This window comes from Musca autumnalis, unplaced genomic scaffold, assembly GCF_047663935.1.
Source record: "Musca autumnalis isolate F117 unplaced genomic scaffold, ASM4766393v1 scaffold_3, whole genome shotgun sequence".
Classification (NCBI taxonomy): domain Eukaryota; kingdom Metazoa; phylum Arthropoda; class Insecta; order Diptera; family Muscidae; genus Musca; species Musca autumnalis.
In genome coordinates this window covers 132,820,703-132,847,130 of record NW_027411866.1, presented here as the reverse complement: position 1 = coordinate 132,847,130, position 26,428 = coordinate 132,820,703, and the positions used below count along the sequence as shown (strand labels likewise).

Sequence of the window (26,428 nt, the reverse complement as noted above, 5' to 3'; positions counted from 1 at the left end):
AAGTATTTCGGTCTTGGAACTATTTGGAATGTGGAAAACAAAAATAAAAACGAAAAATAAAAATACATTGAACTGTATCGGTCTCGGATCTATTTGGAAATATGTAAAGGAATTAGTTCTTTTTCGAAAAGGAACTTGTGCCTTTGGGAAAAGGAACTTGTTCCTTTTGGGAAAAGAAACTTGAAAGATTGATCCGCTCCGGGAACCAACTCTACTATGCAGATGATATTTGCCTGTACAGTCTGTCTCAAACTTCCAAGATAACCTGAAAGGCACAGGTCTACACCTAAATTCAGCAAATACAAAATACCTATGTATTAAGGCTAAAACCGAACAACAGCTACACACAGATCAAACATCTGCCTCAGTAGACCAATTCTGCTATCTTGGAAGTTTGGTGGATCCCAATGGTGGCACGTAAGAAGTTGTAAAAGCCAACATTTTGTAGAGCAAAATCAACATTGGAATGTTGGCACCGATTTTGCAAAAAAAAAAAAAGAAAAACAAGTTAAGTCTTCGAACCAAGCTGGCAATATTCGAGTCAAGTGTGAAATCTGTCCTGCTGGATGGATGTATATATTGGCCACGTTTGATACCGAATGCAGAGCTCTTACGCCGAGCTTATCAGATGCATGTGGGCTCTGAAATTCTGAAGCGTAAATGGCAGTACATTAGTCATGTTATTCGACGTGATGACAACCAATATAGCAAAGCAAGCGTTGCGCTAGAATCCGTTGAGCTGAATAGAGAAATAGGATTAGATGACCTAAGAACAACTGTAGATGTTATACCGAAGCCGAAATGATCAAACTATCGGATTAATTCCAAACGGAGTGAGATGGATGATATTTGCGATCATAAAATTATGTTTTACATTGTTAACAATTAAATAAGCATATATATATTTTATTATATTATAGAGAGGTTTCGATTCGTGACAGCATTCAGAAGGCTTCTCTCGTCTTGCAGTAGCGTCAATTCTTGAATATTTAATGAATTATATAATCTTATTGATTTTTCTATGAATCCTAATACTCTGAAAAGTAAAATTGTAATATATTTAAATTCAGAAAATTAAGTACAACATTTTTAATTATATAGTCTGTAAGGAAAATATCCATAGACTAATAAAGAAATAAATAAAATAAAAATAAATTTCTTATCTATGATGTTTCATTGCTGCCTCTTGGTCTTCTTCCTTCTATTGTGGTTTAGATAATGGCTTGGAGGAGCTTATATTTTTCATTACGCATTATATGATGAGATGTTCTTCGAGTTTTTACATCTCGTATTACTTATCGTTCGACACTCATCCGTCGTAGCACTTCTTCATTTGAATATTTGGAATATGACGATAAATCCATATTTCAAAATAATTTAGTAGTTTTTTGTCAGCCAGATTTAGCGTCCAGGTTTCATTTATTTATTTATTTCATCTACCGAGCTATGCTCTCACAGATTACATTGGATTGGACTTAAAAACTTGAATTTTAATAAATTGGCAAACATTAGATGTATAGTTAAGGTTCATTTTCAAGCAAAGATCTAACTAATCTCTTGAAAACATGAAGCAGATTATAATAATACTGACCATATGTAGCATCTGGCAAAACGTATTTTCGTTGATAGGCTTATTTCGCGGCTAGCTAACGTTCTTATATTTGGAAAATGAGTTTCTTGCAATTTCGATTCGACATTTAATTTCACTTGACTTCTCCCATTGGTCGTCTATCTGGAGTCCTTGATATTTATATGTTCTTACTCTTTCTATTTCTATATTATTTATGATCTAAGGTACATTGTTTTCCACACGTTCTCTGCTGACAATAATATATTTTTTTTTTATTTATTAAGTCTAGTGAACAATGTTCCTTACAGACTAAAGAAAACATACAAATATTATTAACAATATATACATATATTATTAAAATATATAGTTAACAGAATTAAAATTTTAAATGAAGTTTTGGATGCCGTATATTCTAACAAATTGATATCTTGTATAGAATTTAAATAATGTAATGCTCGAGGTAATGGTCCATATGCGCTGATGCAGTGCATAGAATAAGTTTCTATGCCTAAGAGATAACCTACTAAGTACAGAATCGATATTAGCATTTATTAAAGCAAAAACAAATAGCAAAATATTTTAGCTCCGCTCCAGTACTTTTTATTGGTAAAATGTGCAAAAGAGAGAATCGTCAAAAATGAGTTCAACGCACACATTTTTCTAAAATGTACGGGCACGGAAAAATTGCAGAAAAAACTGGAACGATTGGCCGGAAAACATATTGCACATTTTTGCTCGCTCAAATTTGTCGTGTAAAAAGTTTCTAAAGGGAAAGCCCTTCAGCGCCATCTTTGTTCAAAGAGAAGTGAACAGTTTGCAACTTTTTTGGTGCACGGGAACGCATTTCGGCGAAAACTGTTCAAAATGTGTAAAAACTTTTTAGTTCTGGAACGTAGCTTTTGTCTTTCTTATGTTGATTGTTAATCCATATTTTTCACTGGTGTTCATGAGTTCATCTTTTAGTCGTTGTAGCCATGCTATGCTGCATTCCAGTAATGTGGTGTCATCAGCGTAACGAATAGAGTTGTGTAGTTCCGGAACGAACTAGTTCCAAGGAACTATTCCGGACAAGGAACTGTTGGAACTATATCCAGCTCTTGCGTTTATATAGTTCCTTTAGTTCATATAGTTCCTTTCGTTTTTCTCGTTCCTTCAATTTAACGCATACGTCGATCTTTCGTTGTTGGCGTTTGTTCGCTGCAATTTTTTTATTTTTATGTCAATTTATCCACCAAACAATGAAAACATTTCGGTCTCGGAACTATTTGGAACGAAAAAAAAAACAAAAAGAGCGACGAAAGAGAAAGATTCGTTGAACTATTTCGGTCTCGAAACTATTTGGAATGAAAAGAACGACGAAAGAGAAAGGTTAGTTGAACTATATCGATCTCGGAACTATTTGGAACAATGGAACTACTTTAATTAGCTAGTTCCTTTTGAGAAAAGGAACTAGAAAGATCGATCCGCTCCGGGAACTAGATTGCCCAACTCTAGTAACGAATGTTATTGAGGAGGGTATTATTTATGCTAATGTCAATGTTTTTGGAAGCTATTGAGACTTAACATACATATTTTTTTTGGAATGTATATTAAAGAGAAGAGGTTACAAAATATTTCCTTGCCTTACTTCGTTTGAAATTAGGATATTGTCCGACAATTCATTATCCACTTTATATCCAATATAGATTTAGAATATATCTTTTATCGCATTCTTTTAGTCCAATGTCGGTTAAAATAGCCATCAACTTATCGTGATTCACGGTATCAAACACTATCTCGTAGTCGACAAAGTAAAGAATTCTCGGGGGAGGCTGAAATCCCTAGAGAACGCGTCGCAGCTGGCAGATAGCTAAAGCCTCCCAGATATGGTGATAGGAGGGAAATTAAATACTTCCCGTGGACCAAACAGCACGGAGGGAACACTTCGTAACACACCACATCATTAGGCAGCGTCCACCTCATATTCAGTGGCTGCAAACAGCGTCTGAAGTTCAGGAGGAACGGCTGAATACGGAGACGACAACGGGAAACCACTGAAGTAATATCCCATGAAAAGCATGCAATGAAAATGGAACTTAAAGAAATAAAATCATGAAAATAACCGATCATGTCTAGTTTCAGAACGAGAATTATGAATTCAAAACTTGTATGGATGTTTTTTAAACCCATACTCTAAAGCGGTGGTGGTCGCACCAATATAGTGATAGGGTTTCGGGTTTCCACAAAACCTTTTGTGATAGTTTGTTGCCCTCATCTAGGGTTTAAAGGTGTTTTAATTTGAGAGGAGGTTGTGGTTAAATGTGTTTCAACTGTCATACAAATCAATATAGAACTATGTATTGTAATGGTAATAAGAGCTAGTGTATGCTTAGGCGGGAAAAATATTTGGTCCTTCGATCGAACATCAAAAACATTAACAGTTGGGTGGCTCGATTAGAAGCTTTATAATCGCAGTAAAAGTACGGTTACACTAGAGTTTTTTGCCGGGTTAACCCACTTCGGGAGGATTCATTTGACCTTTGCGCTATGGAATTGGCATTTGAAATCCAAACCCACTGGGTTAATCCGGTTAAGTGTAACCGGGGTATAAAAATAACAAAAAAAGGAAGGGGGGAGGGGGGTAATATTTGGTCCTTCGACCATTTCTTTCTTTAATTTTTGTTCATTTCCTTCTTACCTTTTTGTTTTGTATCATCACCGTTTTCCAATTGATGGCTAACAACCAAATTATTCTGCAATTGCAGCAGACCACTGCCGCAAGTGCCTGCGCTGGTAATGTTTTTCATGCGTAATTTTGATTATTGAAACACAGCAAAAAAAACAAAAGCAATAATTACAACAAACACCAAAATGTTGACAATGTTGAGGAAGGAAAAAGAACACGACAAATCTTCAAGTGAACTGAATTTAATGGCGCGTATAAATCCACGAGAAAAAAACACAAATTATAACGAATTAGAAGAGCATATGCGGAGCACAACGGAGAAAAAGAAAAATGGCAAAAAGTTTGCCTTAGATAAATTTAGGTTTTGTTTTTGTTATTTTATTTTGTTTCTTCGATGCGATATTACGACAAACGACAACGCGAAGATGATGACGACGCGATGCGGATGGTGGCGACAAAACGATCTCTTCGTTTTGTGGTGTTGTATTTTCTTTTTTTGTTTTAATATCAGATGTTGAAGACGACGTTCGGACGGACGGTTTTGCTTTGCGGGCTGTTTTATTCTGTGCTGTTAACCATTGGATGGCGATGCGATGATGTTTGGTATATTTAGATATTGGATATATGAACGTGGGTATGTGTGTTTGTTTGTTAAATTTCTAAGAATACACAACGGCAAATGCTGCTACAGCGGCTGCTGTGTTTGCTTTTGCTGCTGCTATAAATGAAGTGGCCGGACCGGACCTCAAAGCATTTGTTTACTTTTTAGATGAAAAGGGTTAGGCGAGAAACGGGGAGGTGTTACGACGGCTAATGACGTTCGCTTGTTGGCTTGGCTGGCTTGCTGTTTGGTGTGTTGCTGATAATGATCAGACCAAATGGTTTACTTGTAGATACATAGATCGCGCTGTGTAGACAGACTCCAAGCGATAATGGCGATGATGAAATCTTGATAAAAATAGGCGCGTTTTCTTTTGACTGACTTCGTTTGCAATGCAATATAATGCTGTTGTGTTAAGGGTTTGGTGCAATTTTCTTTTCTGGTGATCACTTAATTTTCTATTTTGGCACTTTTGAGAATGGACATTAACTTTTTTATGAATTCATTTTTTTTTTCTTATTATGGCAACAATATTTTTTGCAAATTTTATATTTTTCCTTAATTCTTCTTCCCTTTTCTTTGCTTATTTCACAATTATTATTAATGGCTTGCCTACGCCTTTCTTTTTTTTTTTTTTTTGTTTCTTTCTTTCAACTTTGGCAATTGGGTCGGGGGCTACAACTATTGCTGCCCATTAAGAACCGAACGAACAGATGTTTCTTCTAGCTACGGAGTGGCTACGGAGATTGAGCACTAAAAGGTTAATGATCAGCAACACTTCCATTTGAACTCTCGCACTCACACACTAACACGCGCCGCGGGATGGCTTGCAGACTTTTCTATTTTCTGTGTGTTTTTCTTTTAACGATTTCCTCTTTTCTTCTGTCGACGGGGTTTGACTATTTTTTTCGCGCAACTTTTCTTTTACACACTTCACTTTGGCTATTTTATTTTGTTTTTGTTTGTTGTTTCTCCCCTTTTTTCTGTTGTGTGGAGAGTGGGAGCGCAACGACGAAGCAAAATATAAAACCGAATGAGTATTGATCGATCGGCCAGCAATAAGAACCAGGAAGGAGGTTGGGGTTTTCTTGTATTTCTTAGAAGAAAAAACAATACACAATTTTAACAAAATTTATGGCCACTTTTTCACTTTTATTTCTTTAGAAAATTTTAACTTTAACTTTTTTGCTATTTTGTTTTCTTTTTGCCAAACATTGGCCAATCTCCACCTTTAAGGTAGACTAAAAGCCAGGCACTCACTTTTCTTTGCCTTTTCGTATGCAAATATTAACACCTTCTAAATATTCAAAAACTTGGCTTTCATCAACACTGTTTGGTTGTATTTTCTCATTCAAAATAAAAAGAAACTTCCAACAAGATATTCACAATCGTATAAGAATTACAAAAGCAAAACACTGAAAAAAATCAATTGACGAAGAAACGGCGTCACACGATCGCGCAGAATCAAGAGAATGTTAAAGACTAAATGATATCAATGTACAGCAGACTAGATTTGGTTGGTGGTCGGTCGGTCCCCTCTCAACGTAAAAAAGAAACAGAATTACAACAACTACACTTGTCCAATTGCAACAACAGCAGTAACAAAGCTCCCCATTCACAAAACAATACCAAACAATACCAGTCAGGAGAATTGGAGAATGAGCAGCAGCGAGAGGGAGCACCTCTTAATTTTGTATGTATACCAAAAGTGTGTGTGTGGTGCCCAGTTTGCTTTGCGCTTTGTATACACAATGAATAGGAAAATCCCATTATTAAAAGTGTTCTCTCATTCATTCTCCCCATTAAAAAACAAGTCTCCAAACCACTACTTGACTCTCTTGTTCAAATGTGTCTATCCCCAATGAGTGCTGCCAACTGCAAGTTACAGAAAACGACGACAATTCTTATAACAGCCGACTTCTTAACGGAAATATTTATACAACGAGAAGTGAAAGAACTCTATACCCAACAACATGAGGAGAGTTATCTGACATCACATGAAATACCACCCACCAGATAGAAGAAGCAAACTCCGCTAAACTCAGATCACCTACTGCATTAAGTTAAATGGAAATGGCAAAGGGATGGAAGATACCAAGGAACGGCCCTGGCCGTTTTTAACATGGCAAAGCCCAGTATTTATCTTGGTCCCTCTTTCATCTCAAGTGGACACTGACCGCCCCGTGGTGTCACCTGGGGAACTGCCTTTAACTACCGTTAAAAGTAGTGAGCTAACATGTGCCGAGCGTTTACCCATAAGAACGTTAAAAAATTGGGTTTGGGCGAAAGAAAAGAAAAACAAACCCCTCTAAATTTGACGAACCCCGCAAACGTTTTAAGCACCATGATCTGCGAATCCGCACCTGGAATGTTCACACTCTTTATAGAGAAGGTGCACGCATTGACAGATGTACATACTTGAAAAGTACAAGGTCGACATTACTGCCATACAGGAAATACGATGGAACGGGATAGGCATCACAACAACACCTATAAGTGACGCACTGTATTATAGCTGCCATGACACAAAGCATGAGTTTGGTTGCGGATTTGTAGTTGGTCGGAGGTTAAAACATCTGGTCTCCAGCTTCACCCCAGTGAATGAAAGACTCGCTGCAATTCGAATAAAAGCAAAATTCTTCAACATCAGCTTTATTTGTGCTCATGCTCCCACTGAAGACAAGGACGAACAGACCAAAGATATATGTATTTTACGAGCGCTTAGAAGAAACTTATGACCGTTGCCCTACCCATGACATTTAAATTATACTAGGCGATTTTAATGCCAAAATTGGACAGGAGAATATCTTTGGCCCAACAGTCGGGAAATTCAGTCTCCACAGCATTGGTGATCACTTCCTTACGGTAGCGTAAAAACAAACCACACGTATTCTCTCTTTATTTCTCATTTGCCATTGCTTAGTAATGGGGAGAGTGTCTTACCACTACTAATTAGAGTTGGGTAATCTAGTTCCTAGTTCCTTGTACTAGTTCCAAAACGTATGAGTAACATCATAAAATGTAACGTGTGATATTAAGTAAACGCAGTTTGTTCATAGAAAAAATGTGGGCCATTGGAACTGCGAAGTGAACTAGATAGTTCCATATAGTTCCTTTGGCACAACTCTACTACTAATACACGAACTATTCTGAGCACCCCTGCTCCACAGTAAAACATCTGACAATGGTGTGAGGCGGATAGACTTTGCAGCTGCAAGAAACATGGTAGTTAGAAGTACCAGATTTAAGCATCTCGATATTCATAAGAGCACCTGGCTGTCGCCAGACCAAAGAACAAGAAATCAAGTTGATCACGATGTGATAGATGGAAGACATGCATCGTGCGTGTTGGATGTACGATCGCAAAGGTACATAACAGATTATGGAAGCAGCAATCACAACAGATAGCCACAGCATATTCCACTCAACTGGCCAAACTGCTTAATCAAAGCACTCCTAGTCCCGTTAACATATCAGGACATGGCAAACATTGCCCACTCCATGCAAACAGCCGCAAAATCCATACTTGGATACCAGAGACCTCCACAAAGGAATTGGTCATACCATACCAGGATTGTCGTGCTGCTACCGAATAGAAAAATGCGGCATATAGATCTACTTTACAATCAGTAGCAACGCGTAGCGCACGAGAGAGACATCGGGAGAAAAGGAGAGAAGAGACATGTCTTTTCCGCAAGAAAAATAGAGAAATGGAAAAGCGGGAGTGTGAAAAAATCGAGATGTACAGGAGCCAGAATGATGTCCGAAAATTCTACCAAAGAGTGAAACATCAAACAGATGGCTTTGGTACATGCACATCCTCCTGTAGAGACAAGCAAGGTAATCTAGTAACAGATACATATAGCGTGCTCAGGATATGGAAGGAACATTTCTCTAATCTGCTGGTATCCAATAGTAGCGAATACGATGATACCACAGATCCAATCCCAGAAGATGGTATAGAATGTATACCGCCCGGCCAAGATGAGGTAAAAACAGCAATCAACCGGCTGAAGAATAATAAGGCAGCAGGAGCTGATGGCCTACCAGCCGAGCAGTTTAAAAACCGTTAGCTCCATCTGGCAGGAAGAACGCGTACCCGACGATTGGAACCTGAGCATCCTGTGTCCCGTCCATAAGAAAGGAGATAAGACTTTATGCTCCAATTATAGGGACATAAGTCTTCTCCCTATCGCCTACAAGATAGTGTCAGGGATATTGTGCGAACGACTAAAGCCCATGGTCAACGAATTAATTGGACCATGCCAATGCGGCATTAGACCTGGCAAGTCCACCATTGACAAGATATTTACCCTGCGGCAAATCCTGGATAAGACCCACGAGATGCAGATCGACACCTACCACCTTTTTGTCGATTATAAAGCAGCCTTCGACAGCCCGCTACGTTCAAAGGTATTCCAAGCAATGTCTGAATTTGGTATCCTCGCAAAGTTCATTCGGCTATGTAAAATGACTCTAACTGACACAAGATCTTCAGTTAAAATTGGAAAGAACCTCTCCGAAGAGTTTTGTACCAAAAGAGGCTTCAGGCAAGGAGACAGCCTTTCGTGTGATTTTTTCAACATCCTGCAAGAAATGGTTTTACGAGAGGCAAACGTCAAACGAAGTGGCACAATCTACACCAATAGCCACATGTTACTTGCTTATGCTGATGATATAGACATCATGGAACGATCAGTAAAATAAGTAACCGATACCTTTATGAAGGTCGAAGGAGAATCTGCTAAAGTGGGTCTGGCGGTAAACGGCGAGAAGACCAAGCTGATGGTGTCGACGCGCAATGCCTCCATTGAGATTGTTGAAGTTGATTCCTATAATTTTGTGGTAGTAAAAGACTTCGTATACCTCGGCACCGCCGTAAACACAACAAACTACATCAGTTGTGAAATAAAAAGAAGAATTGTATTGGCCAACAGATGCTACTTTGGCTTAAGTAAGCACTTTAAAAACAAAGCCACAACTCGTCAAACAAAAATAACGCTTTACAAAACACTGATACTACCCGTGCTGATGTATGGTTCCGAAGCATGGATGCTTGCGCAAGCAGAGCTTGGCGTGTTTGAGAGAAAAATTCTTCGTTACATCTACTGCCCGATCTGCGTTGACGGTGAATATCGACGTCGTATGAACCACGAGCTGTATTTGCTATACAACGACATCAATATAGTTAAACGTATCGAGATGCAGCGATTGCGTTGGCTAGGCCATGTAATAAGAATGAGCGATGATGAACCCGCTAAAAATGCGTATAAATTCGGGCCACATGGCGGTGCACGCAGAATTGGCAGGCCAAAGAATAGATGGCGCAAACAAGTGGATGAAGAGATGACAAGGCGCGGTATTGTAAAAAGCGAAGCACTAAACAGAGAGAATTGGAAATCTTTTCTTAGTTCGGTATATGGAACAAATGTTCTGTAATGGGCCAGCTAAGTAAGTCAGAAAACCTCGTACAAATCTAATATAAGAGCACTCTGGACAAATTGTTCTCTAAGCCAAGATGTGTCGGCCGCACAGGACACCATAAAACCGTCTCTGAATTTCTTTGGAATATTTTATTTGGATTTTTTAATTGCAGATGTTCCTGAAATGCAATTTAACTTACATTTTCTTAAAGCCCCTCAATTTTGTACTACTACCTTCTTCAAACAATGCTGCATTGCGGGAAAATCGCAAAGTTGTTATTACTTTTTAGGTAATATGGGTAGTAAGCGAACAAGAACAACACCAACTAAAATCAGCAGCAGAGAACTACGCAGGTGTCAAATGAGGCGGTTTAACAAGTTTTTTCCCTATTGCATGTTCTTTTGTTGTTGTTCTTTTTAATAATGCTCTCAGTGTGGAAATGTAGAATTGCTCCCAAAACAAATATGATCTTCGATGTCTCCCCATTTTTGTTATATTTCTCATTCTACATTTGCTTTGTTTGCATTATTAGTTGATGTTGTTGTTGCTTTTATTGTTTTCTGAATTTCTTGTTTATACAATTTTGTTTTTGTGTGTTTTTTTTTCGCTGAGCTCAGTGCACTGTTGTGCTTTGTTATGGTATGGGTATGCCAAGCATTCATATTGGAATGTAGAATATTTTTCAGTCTTCTGTTATTATGCTCCCCAACGGATCGGCGGCGAATGAGTAATGGGGTATACAAGAGAGCGAATATATGTATACAAAAGATGAGAAAGAGAGAGAAGCCCCGCCATATAACATCACAGACACCATCACGTCTAACAGTATTGTGCAGGCCATTAACAGAAATATTTTAAATATTTTTGTTATGAGTTGTTATAACTTGGGGAATACTTCGAGAATTATGTTATTCTTAACAGAGAACTGTTGCTGTTGGGACAGTGAAGTGATCTCTGTGATGTGTGGTTGGGGGGCAACATTTCTTAACATTATGCAAACATTATTATAAAATGGAGGGGTTTTATTGAAACGGACAGATGTAATGAAAGCTAACTGGTAAAAATAATGGACCAAAACTAAAATTGTTTTTGTAGAAATAATTAGACCACAGAACTCAGGTATATTTTTAAAGATAATAAAAATAATATTGAAATGTTTTTTAGTAAATGGAGAGATGTAATGGAAGCTAATTGGTAAAAATAATGGACCAAAACTAAACTTTTTTGAGCGAAAAAAGAAAATATGTGGATTATTCTTCAAATTTGTAAAAACACCCGCAAACCTAGATTAATATTGTAGAAGCACCCAAGTAATTAGACCACAGAACTCAGGTGGATTTTTAAAGAAAATAAAAATAAAGAGGCCTTAAAACAGGAGCAACCAAAAGTACCTCAAAACGTGAATTTTCAAAGCCTTTTAGAGACAACTAAGCAGGACATAAGACGTGAATTTTTCGAATGTTTTAAATTGCTATCAAATAGACTTCAGCATATAATAGCTGTGTTCCTTTACTTACCTGGGGTTACCATTTTAACCATTTGTTGCCATTTTTAACCTGCAAAGCGTTCCTTAACCCCGAAAAGTGGCAAAACTGGAAGCAATTTTTAAGAGAGTGAGAGGGGAGAGAGGGCGAAAATGGCTTTCTCTTCTACCACAGGCTACCAGCAAAATTTCTGCAGGTAGAAAATGGCAGAACAGATTTTTCGACTTTTGTTTGACGATTATTTCACAAAATGGACGAAAAACCGAAGAAACAGTCCAACACTGACAACACTAAATTAAAAACTGTGAAATAAAAGACGAAAATTAATTTTTTATGTTTTTTTCTGACGTTGCTGCCGGATCTACCATTTTTCCGTTCCTTTACTTTTCTGGTAAAAATGTTCATGAGAGAGTAATTTTGAACAATTTTTGACACTTTTCTCTTTTACCACTCTTACCTTTAAAAAAGTAAAGGAACAAAGCTAATTTGTTAAGATTTTTAGGAGCTACGAAGTTTCAATTATCCTTTCAGCCTCTAGCTTAAACACTTACGGTGCACCTTAACTAAATTTAAATGAAGGGTGCTGACACCTGTTAAGTTGTTGCGGTTTCTGAAGCTACAATGTTCATAGATGAGAAAAAAAAACTAAAAAATCGCCGGAGGGATGTTCAAATAAATCGCTGTCAATGTTCACATTTTTAGGGTTTTTTAGGTTTTCACGATTTTGCTTGGAGACCGCAAGCCCTATGGAAATGGGATCAAAGAAATTGTTGTAGCTGTGAAAATTCTCTATTGGATTGCCCTTTTCGATGCTTTCGTAGGTATTGTCATTTTTGAGATATAGAAGTTCAAATTTTGACAATTTACTGACTGAATGTCTCCTTTTAAAACTAGGTCATGACTGCAATTTCCCAACTTAAACTTATATATCTCAAAAATGGTACAACCTTGGAAAAAATTACGAAAACCAATCTTATAGAGAATTTTTACAGCTGTAAGATTTTCTCTAGTCCCATTTTGATAAGACTTACCGTTTTCAAGTAAAAAAACTTAAAAATGTAACCTGAGCTTCTTTATCTCAAAATGGTATAATCTGGGAACAAATCATAAAGGTCATTCCTCTAGAGAATTTTCACAGCTACAAAATTTCCTTTATCCCCACTTCAATAGGACTTGCGGTTTCCATGCAAAATTGCGAAAACCTAAAATAAACCTAAAAATGTGAACTTTGACCGCGATTTATTTAAAAATCTCTCCAGCGATTTTTTTCTTATTTTTGTATTCATCTATAAACATTTCTGTTTCAGAATCCGCGAAAACTTCTTAGGTGTAAGCGGTTTTCATTCAAAGTTAGTTAAGGTGGACCCTGCATGACATTGTTTTATAGGGGGCCATACAGTCAGTACATTATCCCAATTTGAACTTCTATATCTCAAAAATGATAAAACCTACGAAAAAACTATTGATGTCAATCTTGTAGAGAATTTTCACCGTTACAACATTTTCTCTAATCCCTTTTCAATGGACTTGCGGTTTCCAAGCAGAATCGTGAAACCCAAAAAAAGCACTAAAAATGTGAACTTTGACCTCGATTTATTGAAAATCCCTCCGCCGATTTTTTGTTTTTCTGATTTTTCTCATCTATGAACATTGTAGTTTCAGAAACCGTGAAAACTTCCCAGGTGTAAAACTTAAACTTAAGACCTTATCAGTGGACGAACTCCGATTCTCACAATTTGCAGTCGTTTTAACCTTCGGCCGCCTATTTGTCTGACTGGTGCACACGATAACATTCGATCGGATAAACCAATAATTTGTCCAAACATAGATCTACTTCGAAGAGGGATCACATGGATCCACCCATTCGGGTACCTCCCACACAAATTTTTAATATTTCGCAAAGGAGCTGTTTAAGGACATGTCTCGGTTAGTTTTTATTTATTTTTTTTTTTTGTACAAATCATGACAAAAATTCCACTGTTCTATGCACCGGTTTGGCCGTCTGCTCAATCATTATGTGTTTGGAATGCCTGCTCCGAGCTCTTTTGGTATGTGCCCGGATAGAGAAGAACCACGGGCCACGGATCATTTAGGAAATGGGTGGACTTCCGAGTCTGTTCTGGACTTAGCCGCCTCCACGTTGCAACGTGCAACGTTGAACAGATTACAATGTTTTGCGAAAGGATAGTAAAGTAGTGCATATTAAAGACATCCTGACTTGTCTTCATTATACACCAGTCTGGCCAGTACATACCTCTCTCGCTTGGGCTTGACTCTAGTGAGCCCTACATGGAAGGTATGGGGGTAGCAATAAAATGTGGGACTGCAGAGTTGTCGACATTTGTTCTATTCCATCAGATCTTCGGGTAGCTAAGAGAATTTTCCGGTACATCATCACAGCTGCTATCGCTCGCCACGTTCCTATTCGTCAAATACACGATTTCACAACACATTTCCCAGCAGAAGCTAGGTGACCAGCAAATGAGCATGATGTGCTTCGTCGCACCAACCCTGAGGACCAAGAATTTGGGAACACACTCTTGAAGTCAATAAGCTAGCAGGCGAGCATACTCGGAAATGGTGTCTGGACCACCTGATACAATGCAACATTGCTATAGGATTAAGTAAGATGTGCCCAAGGGTTAAATCACTCTCTAATCCGGAAAAGAAAGATGATATGCTTGGCCTGTTACTTTCAACTGTGTGACAGATCCGAAGACGTAGAGATAGAGCAACCAAAGAGTAATAGGTGTGCTACGCCGATGTTGTAAACATCATCCGAAACGCGAAATCATCCAAGATGTTGGGGCCACAGGGAATCTCAATCTGGATGAACCCGGAGTTGTGTATTTGGTAAGTGTACCCAATCTCTCGTTAGCCAACCGCATTGTACGCAGGCTGTTCTTACTACTGAAGCTAGGCAAGGATGCCAGTAGAAGCAAATTGTACAGACCGTCTGTGATAAACTATGCGGCACCAGTGTGGTATGTCTACGCAGTGGAAGGATATTAAAGCCGACTAAAATGCCGCCCTGAGGACTGTGCATCCGCAAGGAGACGCAAGGAGACGAAGATTTTACCGGTGCATCAGCACAACAAGATTTTGTGAGTATACCTACCCACCGTGGTGCAATGGTATGCACACCCGCCTTGCACGCTTAAGGTCATGGGTTCGATTCCCCGGTCAGTCAACATCAAACATTTTTCAACGGTGGCAAAATACCCCTCAGTAATGTTGGCGACATTTTCTGAGTATTTCAGCCTTGTACAACTTCTCTACAAGTGGTGTCTTAGACACGCCGTTCGGACTCGGCGATAAACAGTAGGTCCCATATCATTGAGCTAATATGGATCGGGGTGCACTCATTGATATGAGAGAAGTCTCCCCTGTCCCGCCTGGGATGTTTGTGGAACAATTATTATTATTATTTACCTACACTTAGGTATCAGCTGTTTCTGATAGCCAACACAACGCTCTAGTTAGTTGCATACGCCGTATATACCTACCCCCCACTGACCCCAGAGAGACCCTCATCAAAATTTAGTGGACAGGCTTCCCCACCCAGGCCTGTCAGGAGAGATCTTCATAGCGTAGAAAGATATAATACAAAGCTACAAATGAAAACCCCTAGATAAACAAACCTATCAACTAGGCTTGGGTAGCATTAACTCTGATGCAGTTGTACAGGCAGTATATACAAAATTGCAGTTTGAGATGTCTTCGAAGGTGAGTTGATAGTGGTTGTCAAGGATCAACCATTATCAAATTTCGTATGGTTCTTTCAATGGGCCTAATATATTAGAAGTATCAAACCTGAGGATCAGGTCTTGAAACGCCTGTTCTCCACACATACTAGGTAAGCGCTATTGAAGGGACTGTAAACCGTGCGAATATTTCTTGAGTGATAAACAAATTTAACCCTTTTAAATCTCATGGACAACTGTTGCAGAATGCTGATTTCAAGTCTGGAGGGAGAGGCTTGTCTGATATTATGACGTCACAGATACCTTTCTATGTGCGGATGATTTGCAAGATCACGGCGTCGGGTCAAAATCGTCGAGTTCATATGCGGAAGAGCTTACAACTCGTATGGACATATCATAGCCAATGCACAGAGACAATGTAAGTCCTCAATTCTAAGGCATTTGGGACACTGATCGCGAACCCTAATGGACTTCCAAGAAATCGAAAGCTATATGTCGATACTGTGATTCACAAACTTATATCATACAAAATAAGGAACATTAAAAAAATGGCAATGACGCTGCCCTACCCTCGATAGGGTGACTCACCATTAGACAAAACAATTCCGAATACGGGTATAGAAGTGAATTCTTGATGAACAGATATTCCCCCGATATATAAAACATCCAATATCAATGACTTGAGTCAACATCTCAGTGTTCGAAAGACAAATCTGATCGAAAGTAAATATCATCAAATTACAACGTCACACTTCCTTTGCGACCAACTGACCCGTATCGCGAAATTAATTTGAAATTTCCAAAACAAAATTATGTCAACTATATTTTACGACTTACTTGATTAACAAGAAGGAAAAAAAATGAAAGTAGAACCCTTCTTCAAGACGACGACAACAACGAAGACGAACAACAAATCTACATTTACAGATAAAGCAAAAAAACAGTTCCATTCATAAGCTTTCATAAATCGCCACAACCAGTTGTTGGTCGGTCAGTGGATGCAAGTTAAGCAGTCGGTCTTTGCAATAATCAGCCAACCAAACGACGACCGACTATTCAAGGAGGTTTTGTGGAGTGGTGTAGTTTTTTTTATTCCCCCTCATTTATTAAAAAATAAGTGACAACTTTGATATCGGTATTAAAACACTGGCAAAGCAGATCAGAAAAAAAGAAAAACGCAAACGCGAATGCGAACTCATATCATACGGACGCACTATGTTGCCAGATTAAGACAGCAAAAAAGAACAACAACAACGGCAAAAATGACAGTATTCGTAACGCTTATAAAACTGCAGAATTAATAATAATGAGGCATGTAAGAAAGCAGGCTGCTGCCGCAGCAGCAACAACAACAACAGCTACAACTTCAGTGGTCATTGTGAATAAATAAATATGCACATATCTATATAATTTAGGGGGTGGTATAATAAATGGGGATGAAAGGAAAACCCTATCCCAAACCTTCATGGAATTCATGGAAATATATGAGAAAACCTCATGATCTACTATGAGATGGCGCAATGATTCTCTATGAGAAGATCTTCTATGAGAAGACCTCACGATCTTCTATGAGAAGATCTCAAGATTTTCTTTGAGAAGATCACATGGTATTCTATGAGAAGATCTCACGATCTTCTATGAGAAGATCACATGACCTTCTATGAGAAGATCACATGATAATCTACATATCAGAAGACTTCATGACCTTCTATGAGAAGACGTCTTGACCTTCTATGAGAAGATCTCATGACCTTCTATGAGAAGATCTCATGATCTTCTATGAGAAGATCTCAAGATCTTCTTTGAGAATATCACATGGTATTCTATGAGAAGATCTCACGATCTTCTATGAGAAGATCACATGGTCTTCTATGAGAAAATCTCAAGATTTTCTTTGAGAAGATCACATGACCTTCTATGAGAAGATCACATGATAATCTACATATCAGAAGACTTCATGACCTTCTATGAGAAGACGTCTTGACCTTCTATGAGAAGATCTCATGACCTTCTATGAGAAGATCTCATGACCTTCTATGAGAAGATCTCATGATCTTCTATGAGAAGATCTCAAGATCTTCTTTGAGAAGATCACATGGTATTCTATGAGAAGATCTCACGATCTTCTATGAGAAGATCACATGGTCTTCTATGAGAAGATCTCAAGATTTTCTTTGAGAAGATCACATGGTATTCTATGAGAAGATCTCACGATCTTCTATGAGAAGATCACATGACCTTCTATGAGAAGATCACATGATAATCTACATATCAGAAGACTTCATGACCTTCTATGAGAAGACGTCTTGACCTTCTATGAGAAGATCTCATGATCTTCTATGAGAAGATCTCAAGATCTTCTATGAGAAGATCACATGGTCTTCTATGAGAAGATCTCATCAACTTCTTGGAGTAGATCACATGTCCTTCTATGAGAAGATCACATGATCTTCTATAAGAAGACCACATGATCTTCCATTACAAGAGCTCTACGGGAAGACCACGTGGACTTCTAAGAGAACACCTCATGATCTTTTATGAGAAGAAGTCATTATCTTCTATGAGAAGACCTCATGATCTTCTATGACAAGATCGCATGATCTTCTATGAGAAGATCTCATGATCTTCTATCAGAAGACCGCATGATTTTCTATTAAAAGAGCTCTAAGAGAAGACCTCATGGTTTTCTCTGAGAAGACTTCGTGATCCCCTTATGATAAGACTTAAAGGTCTTTTTTGAAAAGATTTCATGGTATTTTATGGGAACACCTCATGGTCTTCTACGGGAAGACCTCATGGTTTTCTATGAGAAGGGTTCTGGTCTTCTATGACAAAACCTCATGATCTTCTATGACAAGAAGTCATGATATTCTATGAGAAGTTCACATGATCTTCTGCGAGGAGACCTCATGATCTTCTATAAGAAGATCGCATGATCTCATGGTCTTCTTTAAGAAGACCGCATTATCTTCTATAAGAAGAGGTCTATGAGATGACCTCATGGTCTTCTATGAGAAGATCTCATGGACTTATATGATAAGATTTAATTGTGTTCTCTGAGAAGACCTCTTGATCCCACTATAAGAAGTCATTAGGTTCTTTTTGGAAAAATTCTCATGGTATTTTATGGGAAAATCTCATAGTCTTCTATGGAAAGACCTCATGGTTTTCCATGGGAAGACCTCAAGGTCTTCTATGACAAGACCTCATGATCTTCTATGAGAAGAAGTCATGGCCTTCTATGAGAAGGTCAAATGATCTTCTACGAGAAGACCTCATGATCTTCTATGAGAAGATCGCATGGTCTTCTATGGGAAGATCGCATGGTCTTCTATCAGAAGAGGTCAATGAGAAGACCTTCTTCTATGAGAAGATCTCATGGACTTTTATCATAAGACTTCATGGTCTTCAATGGGAAGATCGCAAGATCCCCTTATGAGAAGACATTAAGGTCTTTTTTGAAAACACCTCATGGTATTTTATGGGAACACCTCACGGTCTTCTATGAGAAGAGCTCAAGGTCTTCTATGGCAAGACCTAATGATCTTCCATGAAAAGAAGTCATGATCTTGTATGAGAATATCCCATGTTCTTCTATGAGAAGATCACAAGATATCATGATCTTCTATGACGCCTTCATGATTTTCTATGAGAAAACCTCATGACATTCTATGAGTAGACCTCATAGTCTTCTATGAGAAGACCTCTTGGCCCTCTATGGGAAGATTTCCATGAAAAGGGCTAAGGGTTTTCTAAGAGAAGACATTAGGGTCTCCTATTAGAAGATCTTTGCAAAAAGGGCCTTAGTATTCTTCTATAAGAAAAGAAGGCTGTTCTGCGATAAGAAGGCTCAGATTCTTCTCTGGGACCTTAGGGTCTTCTATGAGAATACCTTATGACTTTCTTTCAGAAGACTTCATGATCTTCTGTCAGAAGACCTGATGAACTTCTATCAGAAGAACATATGGTATTTTATCAGAAGACCTTAGTGACCTTAACAGAGATTATGGTCTTTTATGAAAAGGTTTCACGGACTTCTATTATGGCCCACTATGAGATTTCAGGTTATGCTATGAAAGACCTTAGTCTCTTCTATGAGAAGACTTTAGCTTTTTCTCTGAGAATACCTTAGGGCCTTTTATGAGAAGACCTTAGGGTCTTCTATGAGTAGGCCTTAGTGTCTTCTATCTATGATCTTCTATCATTAGACCTTATGGTCTTTAAAAATATATTTCAGGAATTTCAGGGTCTGCTATGAGTAGACCTTAGGGTCTTAGTTGAGATTCTCCTACGAGAAGATCTTAGGGTCTTCAATAAGAAGACCTCATATTCTTCTATGAGAATACCTCTGATTTTCTATCAAAATATCTTATGGTCTGTTATGAGAATATTTCTATGAGAAGATCTTGGGTATTTTGTTGAGAACCTTTTTGGGAAGACCTCATGAACTTATGAGAACTTCTCATTCAGAAGAACTTGTGATCATCTATGAGAAGACCTCATGATCTTCTATCAGAAGCCCTCATGTACTTCTATGTGATGGTTTCATGGTCTTCTATGAGAAGGCCTATTGGTCTGCCATGAGAAGATCTCACTCTAGTTTTAAGTTTTTCGAAATCGTATTGTTGTTAGTAATTATTTGATGAAGAAGGAAGTCTCAGTAAAATAATAATCTAATCTAAAAAGATCTCATGGTCTGAGAAAACCTCATGGACTTCTGTGAGAAGATCCATGGTCTTACAGTCCCTTGGAACACCAAACTTCTTACACCGTCCTTCCTACCATTTCACCACACAACTTCTTGCGTCCGTTGTTTATTTTCCACAACAACAAAGAATTGGCGACCGCGGTAGCATTAGCAGTGGCAATGAGCACACAAAAACCCATCGCTCTTGTTTTAGCGTTGACAAGATAAGCAGGCAAGCATTACAAAAAAAAAAGTAAAACAAAAACAACGACAACATCAGCCATATCATAATCGGAACGCATAAATGTGTGACCGATCGAGCGGGCGAGCCAAACAGCGGACACACAAATGCTACTGACCAATGGATGGATGGACGGACAGACTAGCGGACAGCTTTTCATTTGTATCCCAAGCACTTACTTATGACTGACGCCTTTGGGAGGGGAGGCAGTACGCTATAAGTTGGCCACTTGTGCGTGGATTTTTTCGCGCCTAACATAAACAACAATTTGTTGTTTATTTTTCTTTTATTTTTGTTTCAATGCTGCTGCAAATGCTATTTTAGTTAAATTTTATAGTGTTTTTATAAAAAAATATTGTTAAACAAATAATATCAAAAAATTTAAATAAAAAACTATAAAAATCGTTGTTTTTTTTTGCTCTGAGAAGTAGGAAAGTGTGAAATGATCTCGTCATTTTGTCCATTGTTAAAAGTGTGTCCGTCCGTTCAATGTTTACTAGTTGCGCTTTTTTGTTATTGGCCCCCAAACCAGTTTGCCAATGATGAGTCATATTAGCTTTCAATTGACAGTGGCGTTCGGTTGTTGTTCTTGTTGGCTGTCTGTGCGCAGCCGAATAGGCTGTGTTTGTTTGACAGTCTCTCTTTTTGTTGTTGTTGAAATTAATAGGAATTATTATGACAAATGTATAATTGTGCGCTTTTTGGGGCCATTGCTGGTGTGTAACTGGTTCTTTATGAGTTATTTTTTATGCTTCTCTATATTGGAAATGTTAAATTAAACAAACAACAACAAAAAGACACAAAGTAATTACAGCATTTGTTTATTACATTAATTTTCTCCATAATGAAAACAAATTTATTTATGGTTTTTACACAATGTATGAATGTAATAATTATTTTAATATTTAAACAAAGAACAGTGTTGCCAATATGGAGTCCTACTATTTTAGGCCTATTATGAAAGGTTTTTTAAATAACTCTTATAACGCAATATAAGCTATGCAGTGCTAATATAGTGTCAACTACATATGTAGCCTTAATAATACTTAATATAGAATATTTGAGATGGAAACTTGAGGAAGCAGCCATATCCATAGATCGAGAGATTGTACGCGAATTGCATTAAACTTCTACAAAAACATAGGTTTAAAATAAAAAAATCGCCCAATATTTCTACCCGCATACTCTTATATGAAAGCATTTCATCACGGCTCAATTTTTCTAAATTTCTCCTTTGGTTTTAGTAATTTTGATAGTCGATTTGATACGGGGTAAAAGATACCAAGGAACGGCCCTGATTGGTTTTCCATGCCAAATCACAGGACTTATCCCGGTATGCCGTTTATGCTATGGCAGATGTTAAAAATAACATATTACTGCCGTACATTAAATACGACGAGTTGGGAAATGACGAAAGCACGAGTTTGCTTGAAGATTTTCAGCCTGTCGGAGGTTAAAGCATTGGGCCTCCAGTTTCTGTCCGTTCGATGGAAGACTTGCTAAAATTCGGAAGAAGCTACATTTGTAATCATCAGTCTTGTTTGCGTCCGTCCATTCCCCTGCCAAAGAAAAGGACGTACAGACGAAATATATATTTTACTAACTCTTAGAATTAGAAAGGAGAATTGGTCCAGCAGTCGGGAAATTTAGTCTCTACAATGAAAGACAACGGAATGAGGCCACAAAAATACATGATAGTTAGGAAATGTAAACAGCTCGACATTCACGAGATGAAAACAATAATCAAAATTGATCACGTTGCGATAGAGGAAAGGCATTACAGGATGTACGATAGATCCGTAATAAAGTACCAAAGCACATTTCACCCGTGTGAAATTTCTCAATGAAAACACTGCTCCTTCCGATAATATATCTGCACAGTGGCAAAGTATTACTTGTATACCAGAGGTCTTCACCAATGAACCCGAAACCTTCAAACCATACTCCTATCTATCAACTTTCCGGACCACAGGTAGTCATAATTATGGAAAAAGTAATTGACATGTGTTCAGAGAATTTACCAATTGCCGCTACAGGGAGCTGAATGGCCAAATCAGATTATCGGGTAGCTTAGAGATTTTTTCGGGTCATCATCACAGCTGCAGTCGCTCGCTACATACTTCCTGGTCGAATACCAGAAATTATACGAAATTTTCATGAAGACCTAAGGGTTAGGAAACTTACTCTTGAAGTCAGCAGGCTAGTTGGCAAGCATAAGCGGAAAAAGTGTCTAGGCCACCTGAAAAAATGCAATATTGGTACAGAATAAGAAAATTCGCTCTCGAATCGGAGAAAGAAAGATGATAAAACTGCTGTTACCTTCAACGGCAGAGTTGCGCTAGTTACTTTAACCGCAATTTATAGATCATCCCAAGAATGATAGCGCGACGAGGAGTATGCTATATCTATATATATATATCGACTCCTCTCAGCCGAAGAGATACCACCACAATTTACGATGAGCGATGTTGCAGATGTTCTATGAAACGTGAAATCATCCAAAGCCTTTGGCTCACACGGTATCCCTATGGTAATGCTTAAGGAACTGAATGAAACCGATGTTGAGTATTTGACAAGTGTCCTCAAAAAGTTATCCACCCATATTGCGCCAGAAGCCTGAAAAGTTGGCAGTGTGGACCCGCTACTGAAGCTAGGCAAGAAGCTATGATGGAGAATCGTACATGAAGATTGAAGAGGCACTTCTCATGATGCTAAACTGTTTCTTAGAGTTGTGCCAAAGGAACTATATGGAACTATCTATTTCACTTCGCTCCTTTCTATACTATGAATGCTTCCTTAGGAGGCTTTTTATACTATAAATTTCTCCTTAGGAGACCTTCTATACTATAGAAGCCTCCTTAGGAGGACTTCTAAACAGCGTTGCCGACAGTTATTGGTCGGAAATCGTCAAAAAAATCGTCAAATCGTCAACAAAATTTGAAAAATCGTCAAAAATCGGCAACATGATCCAAAACTAGGTTTAGTTATCTTTTAGATAACTATAGAAGCCTACTTAGGAGGCCTTCTTTAATATAGAAGCCTCCTTAGGAGGCCTTCTACACTTTAGAAGCCCCCTTAGGAGGCCTTCTATACTATAGAAGGCCTTCTATACTATAGAAGCCTCCTTAGGAGCCCTCCAATACTATAGAAGCCTCCTTAGGAGGCCTCCATAGGAGGCCTTCTATACTAAAGAAGCCTCCTTAGGAGGCCTTCTATACTAAAGAAACCTCCTTAGGAGGCCTTCTATAGTATATAAGCCTCCTTAGGAGGACTTCTATACTATAGAAGCCTCCTTAGGAGGCCTTCTATACTATAAAAGACTCCTTAGGAGGCCTTCTATACTATAAACGCCTCCTTAGGAGGCCTTCTATGCTATAAAAGCCTCCTTAAGATACCTTCTGTACCATAGGAGCCTCCTCGGAGGTCTTTCATTCTACAGATGCACCCTTAGGAGGGCATATAATATATAGAAGTTATTTAGGACGCTATCTGTTCTATAGTGTCCTCCTTAGGACGCAATTTTTTCTATAGAAGCTTCTTTATGAGGCCTTCTATTCTAGAAGCCTGCTTAGGGCGCCATCTTTTCAACAGAAGTCTCCTTAGGAGGCCATCTTTTCTGAAGCCAGTTTGGAGATCTTCTTTCCTAGAAGCCTCCATAGGAGTTAATTTATTTCATAGAAACATTCTATTTTATTGAAGCTTTTATTATTGTACCGAAGATTCGTAGGTGGCCTTACATTCTGTAGAAGCCTCCTTAGCAGACATTTTATTCTATGAAATCCTTCTTAGATTGCCTTTTATTCTGGATGCATTTTATTCTATTATTATTATTATTTTCTATACTAGCCATTCTATACTTAGGAGGCCTTCTATACTACAGAAGCGTTCTTAGGAGGCCTTCTATACTATAGAAGCCTCCTTAGGAGGCCTATACTATAGAAGCCTCCTCAGGAGGCCTGCTATACTATAGAAGCCTCCTTAGGAAGCCTTCTATACTACAGAAGCCTTCTATACTTAGGAGGCCTTCTATACTATAGAAGCCTCATTAGGAGGCCTGCTATGCTATAGAAGCCTCCTTAGGAGGCCTTCTATGCTATAGAAGCCTGATTAGGAGGCCTTCTATACTACAGAAGCCTTCTTAGGAGGCCTTCTCTACTATAGAAGCCTCCTCAGGAGGCCTGCTTTTTTTTTTTTTTTTTTTTTTTTTTTTTTTTTGGTCGGGTAAAAAATCATCGAAAGACTTGGCTACCTGGTTTATGGTTTCGCCAGGTGTGCGAGACTTTAACACGCTAAAATAACCCCTTTACTCTGATCCACCATCCCTGCGGTACCGCCGTACAGGCATTTCGTCGCAGGGGGGAATGTTCTATAGAACACTGCTATTTCTTATTCTTCTTCGAATATCGTCTTGCCTCCGTAATTCCAATATTATTGTCTTTACGTACTCACATACATACTCCCAATTGCTTAAAGACACCATCATAATTTCGATTATGTTTTCTACACATATTTCACTACCAACTTGCCGCTCTAAATTTGTCCTCTCTTCACTGAATCGCGGGCACAGAAAGAAAACGTGGTATGGGTCTTCTACATGTTCCACGCAGCAGGGACAATCAGGGGAGCAGTCAAGTCCAAAACGGTATAAATAGGACCTGAAACATCCATGTCCGGAGAGAAATTGGGTGAGATAGAAGTTTAGATCTCCATGTCGCCTATTTGACCATGTGTCCACATTTCTTATCAGAGAATACGTCCATCTGCCTTTTGTAGATGCTGACCACCTACTTTGCCATTCGGTAATGCTACGTCTTCTTGCGACGTCGGATTCATTATCTATTTCCTGTGAGCTTCTTGAGTTGTATACGTATTCTGATTCTCTTGCAAGAATATCTATGGGAATCATAGCTGCGATAACATAGGCTGCATCGTCAGAAACAGTCCTATATGCACAGCATACACGTAGTGCTGCCAGCCTGTATACTGTACCAATCTTTTCGTAATAAGCGGCATACCTCAAGGATTTCGCCCATATTGGTGCTGCATAAAGAATAATATTTTTGGTAACTCCTGCCAGAATTTTTCTCTTTAAGTATCTCGGACCTCTTGTGTTTGGCATTATACGGCACAGCGCTCTACAAGTGTTTCCGGCTTTTGCCTTTACGTAATTCAAATGCTCCTTGAAAGATAAACGATTGTCTATAATAACGCCTAGGTATTTCAGGCTTTCCGCTGTTGTGATTGTACATTCTCCGATTTGAATATTTATCCTTTCTACAGTTCTGCGGCTTGTAATTAATACAGCTTCCGTTTTTTGATCGGCTAATGCTAGGCCTTGTGAACACAGCCACGATTTAACCAACTGTATGCTGACTTCTGAGACATTTTTTGCTTCTTCGGTTGTTTTTGCAACTATAACTAGCGCAATATCATCTGCAAATCCAATAATATTTGCTCTCTCTGGGAGTTTTAGCTTTAAGACACCATCATACATTACGTTCCACAGAAGAGGTCCAAGAACAGATCCTTGTGGTACTCCTCCTGATATTTGGTATTCTTTTAAACCCTCCTCAGTTTGGTATATTAGTATTCTGTTGCGGAAGTAGTCCTTGAGTATAGCCACAAGATATGCCGGGACGTTTAACCGTCTCAGAGCGTTTATAATATTTTCCCAGTTAGCTGTGTTAAAGGCATTTTTAACATCTAGTGTTATGACAACACAATACTCTTTTTTCCAGCTTTGGCCATTTATTGCTTCCCTTGCGATATCTGTTACCATTTTTATTGCATCGATCGTAGATCTTTTATTTCTGAAGCCAAATTGGCTTTCAGATAAGCCCTTTGCACGTTCAATGTACTCTTCAAGTCTGTCGCGGATAATGCTCTCAAGGAGTTTTCCGCATGTATCTATCATACATAGCGGGCGGTATGATGAAGGATTTTCCAAGGGCTTGCCGTTTTTGGGCAATAGGACTAGTCTTTGCCTTTTCCATAACGATGGAAAAGATCCATATTCCAAGCAGGAGTTCAGTAATTTAAGCATTTGTTCTCC

General features: G+C 38.5%; 1 protein-coding gene across 6 annotated transcripts in view; it reads right to left on the bottom strand.

Annotated features, from left to right (window-relative positions):
• The window catches only part of sd (TEA domain transcription factor 1 homolog scalloped), a 610,455-nt gene that overhangs the window by 244,465 nt on the left and 339,562 nt on the right, over positions 1-26,428 (bottom strand). For 4 of the 6 annotated variants that reach the window (XM_073974449.1, XM_073974455.1, XM_073974456.1 and 1 more), the window contains exon 1: positions 4,248-6,320. The exons of the other annotated variants lie outside the window; for them this stretch is intronic. In XM_073974449.1, the coding sequence (XP_073830550.1) occupies positions 4,248-4,356 (109 nt within the window). In that variant the 5' untranslated portion in view covers positions 4,357-6,320. Of the gene's footprint in view, positions 1-4,247; positions 6,321-26,428 lie in introns of those variants that run through there. 6 annotated transcript variants of the gene reach the window in all.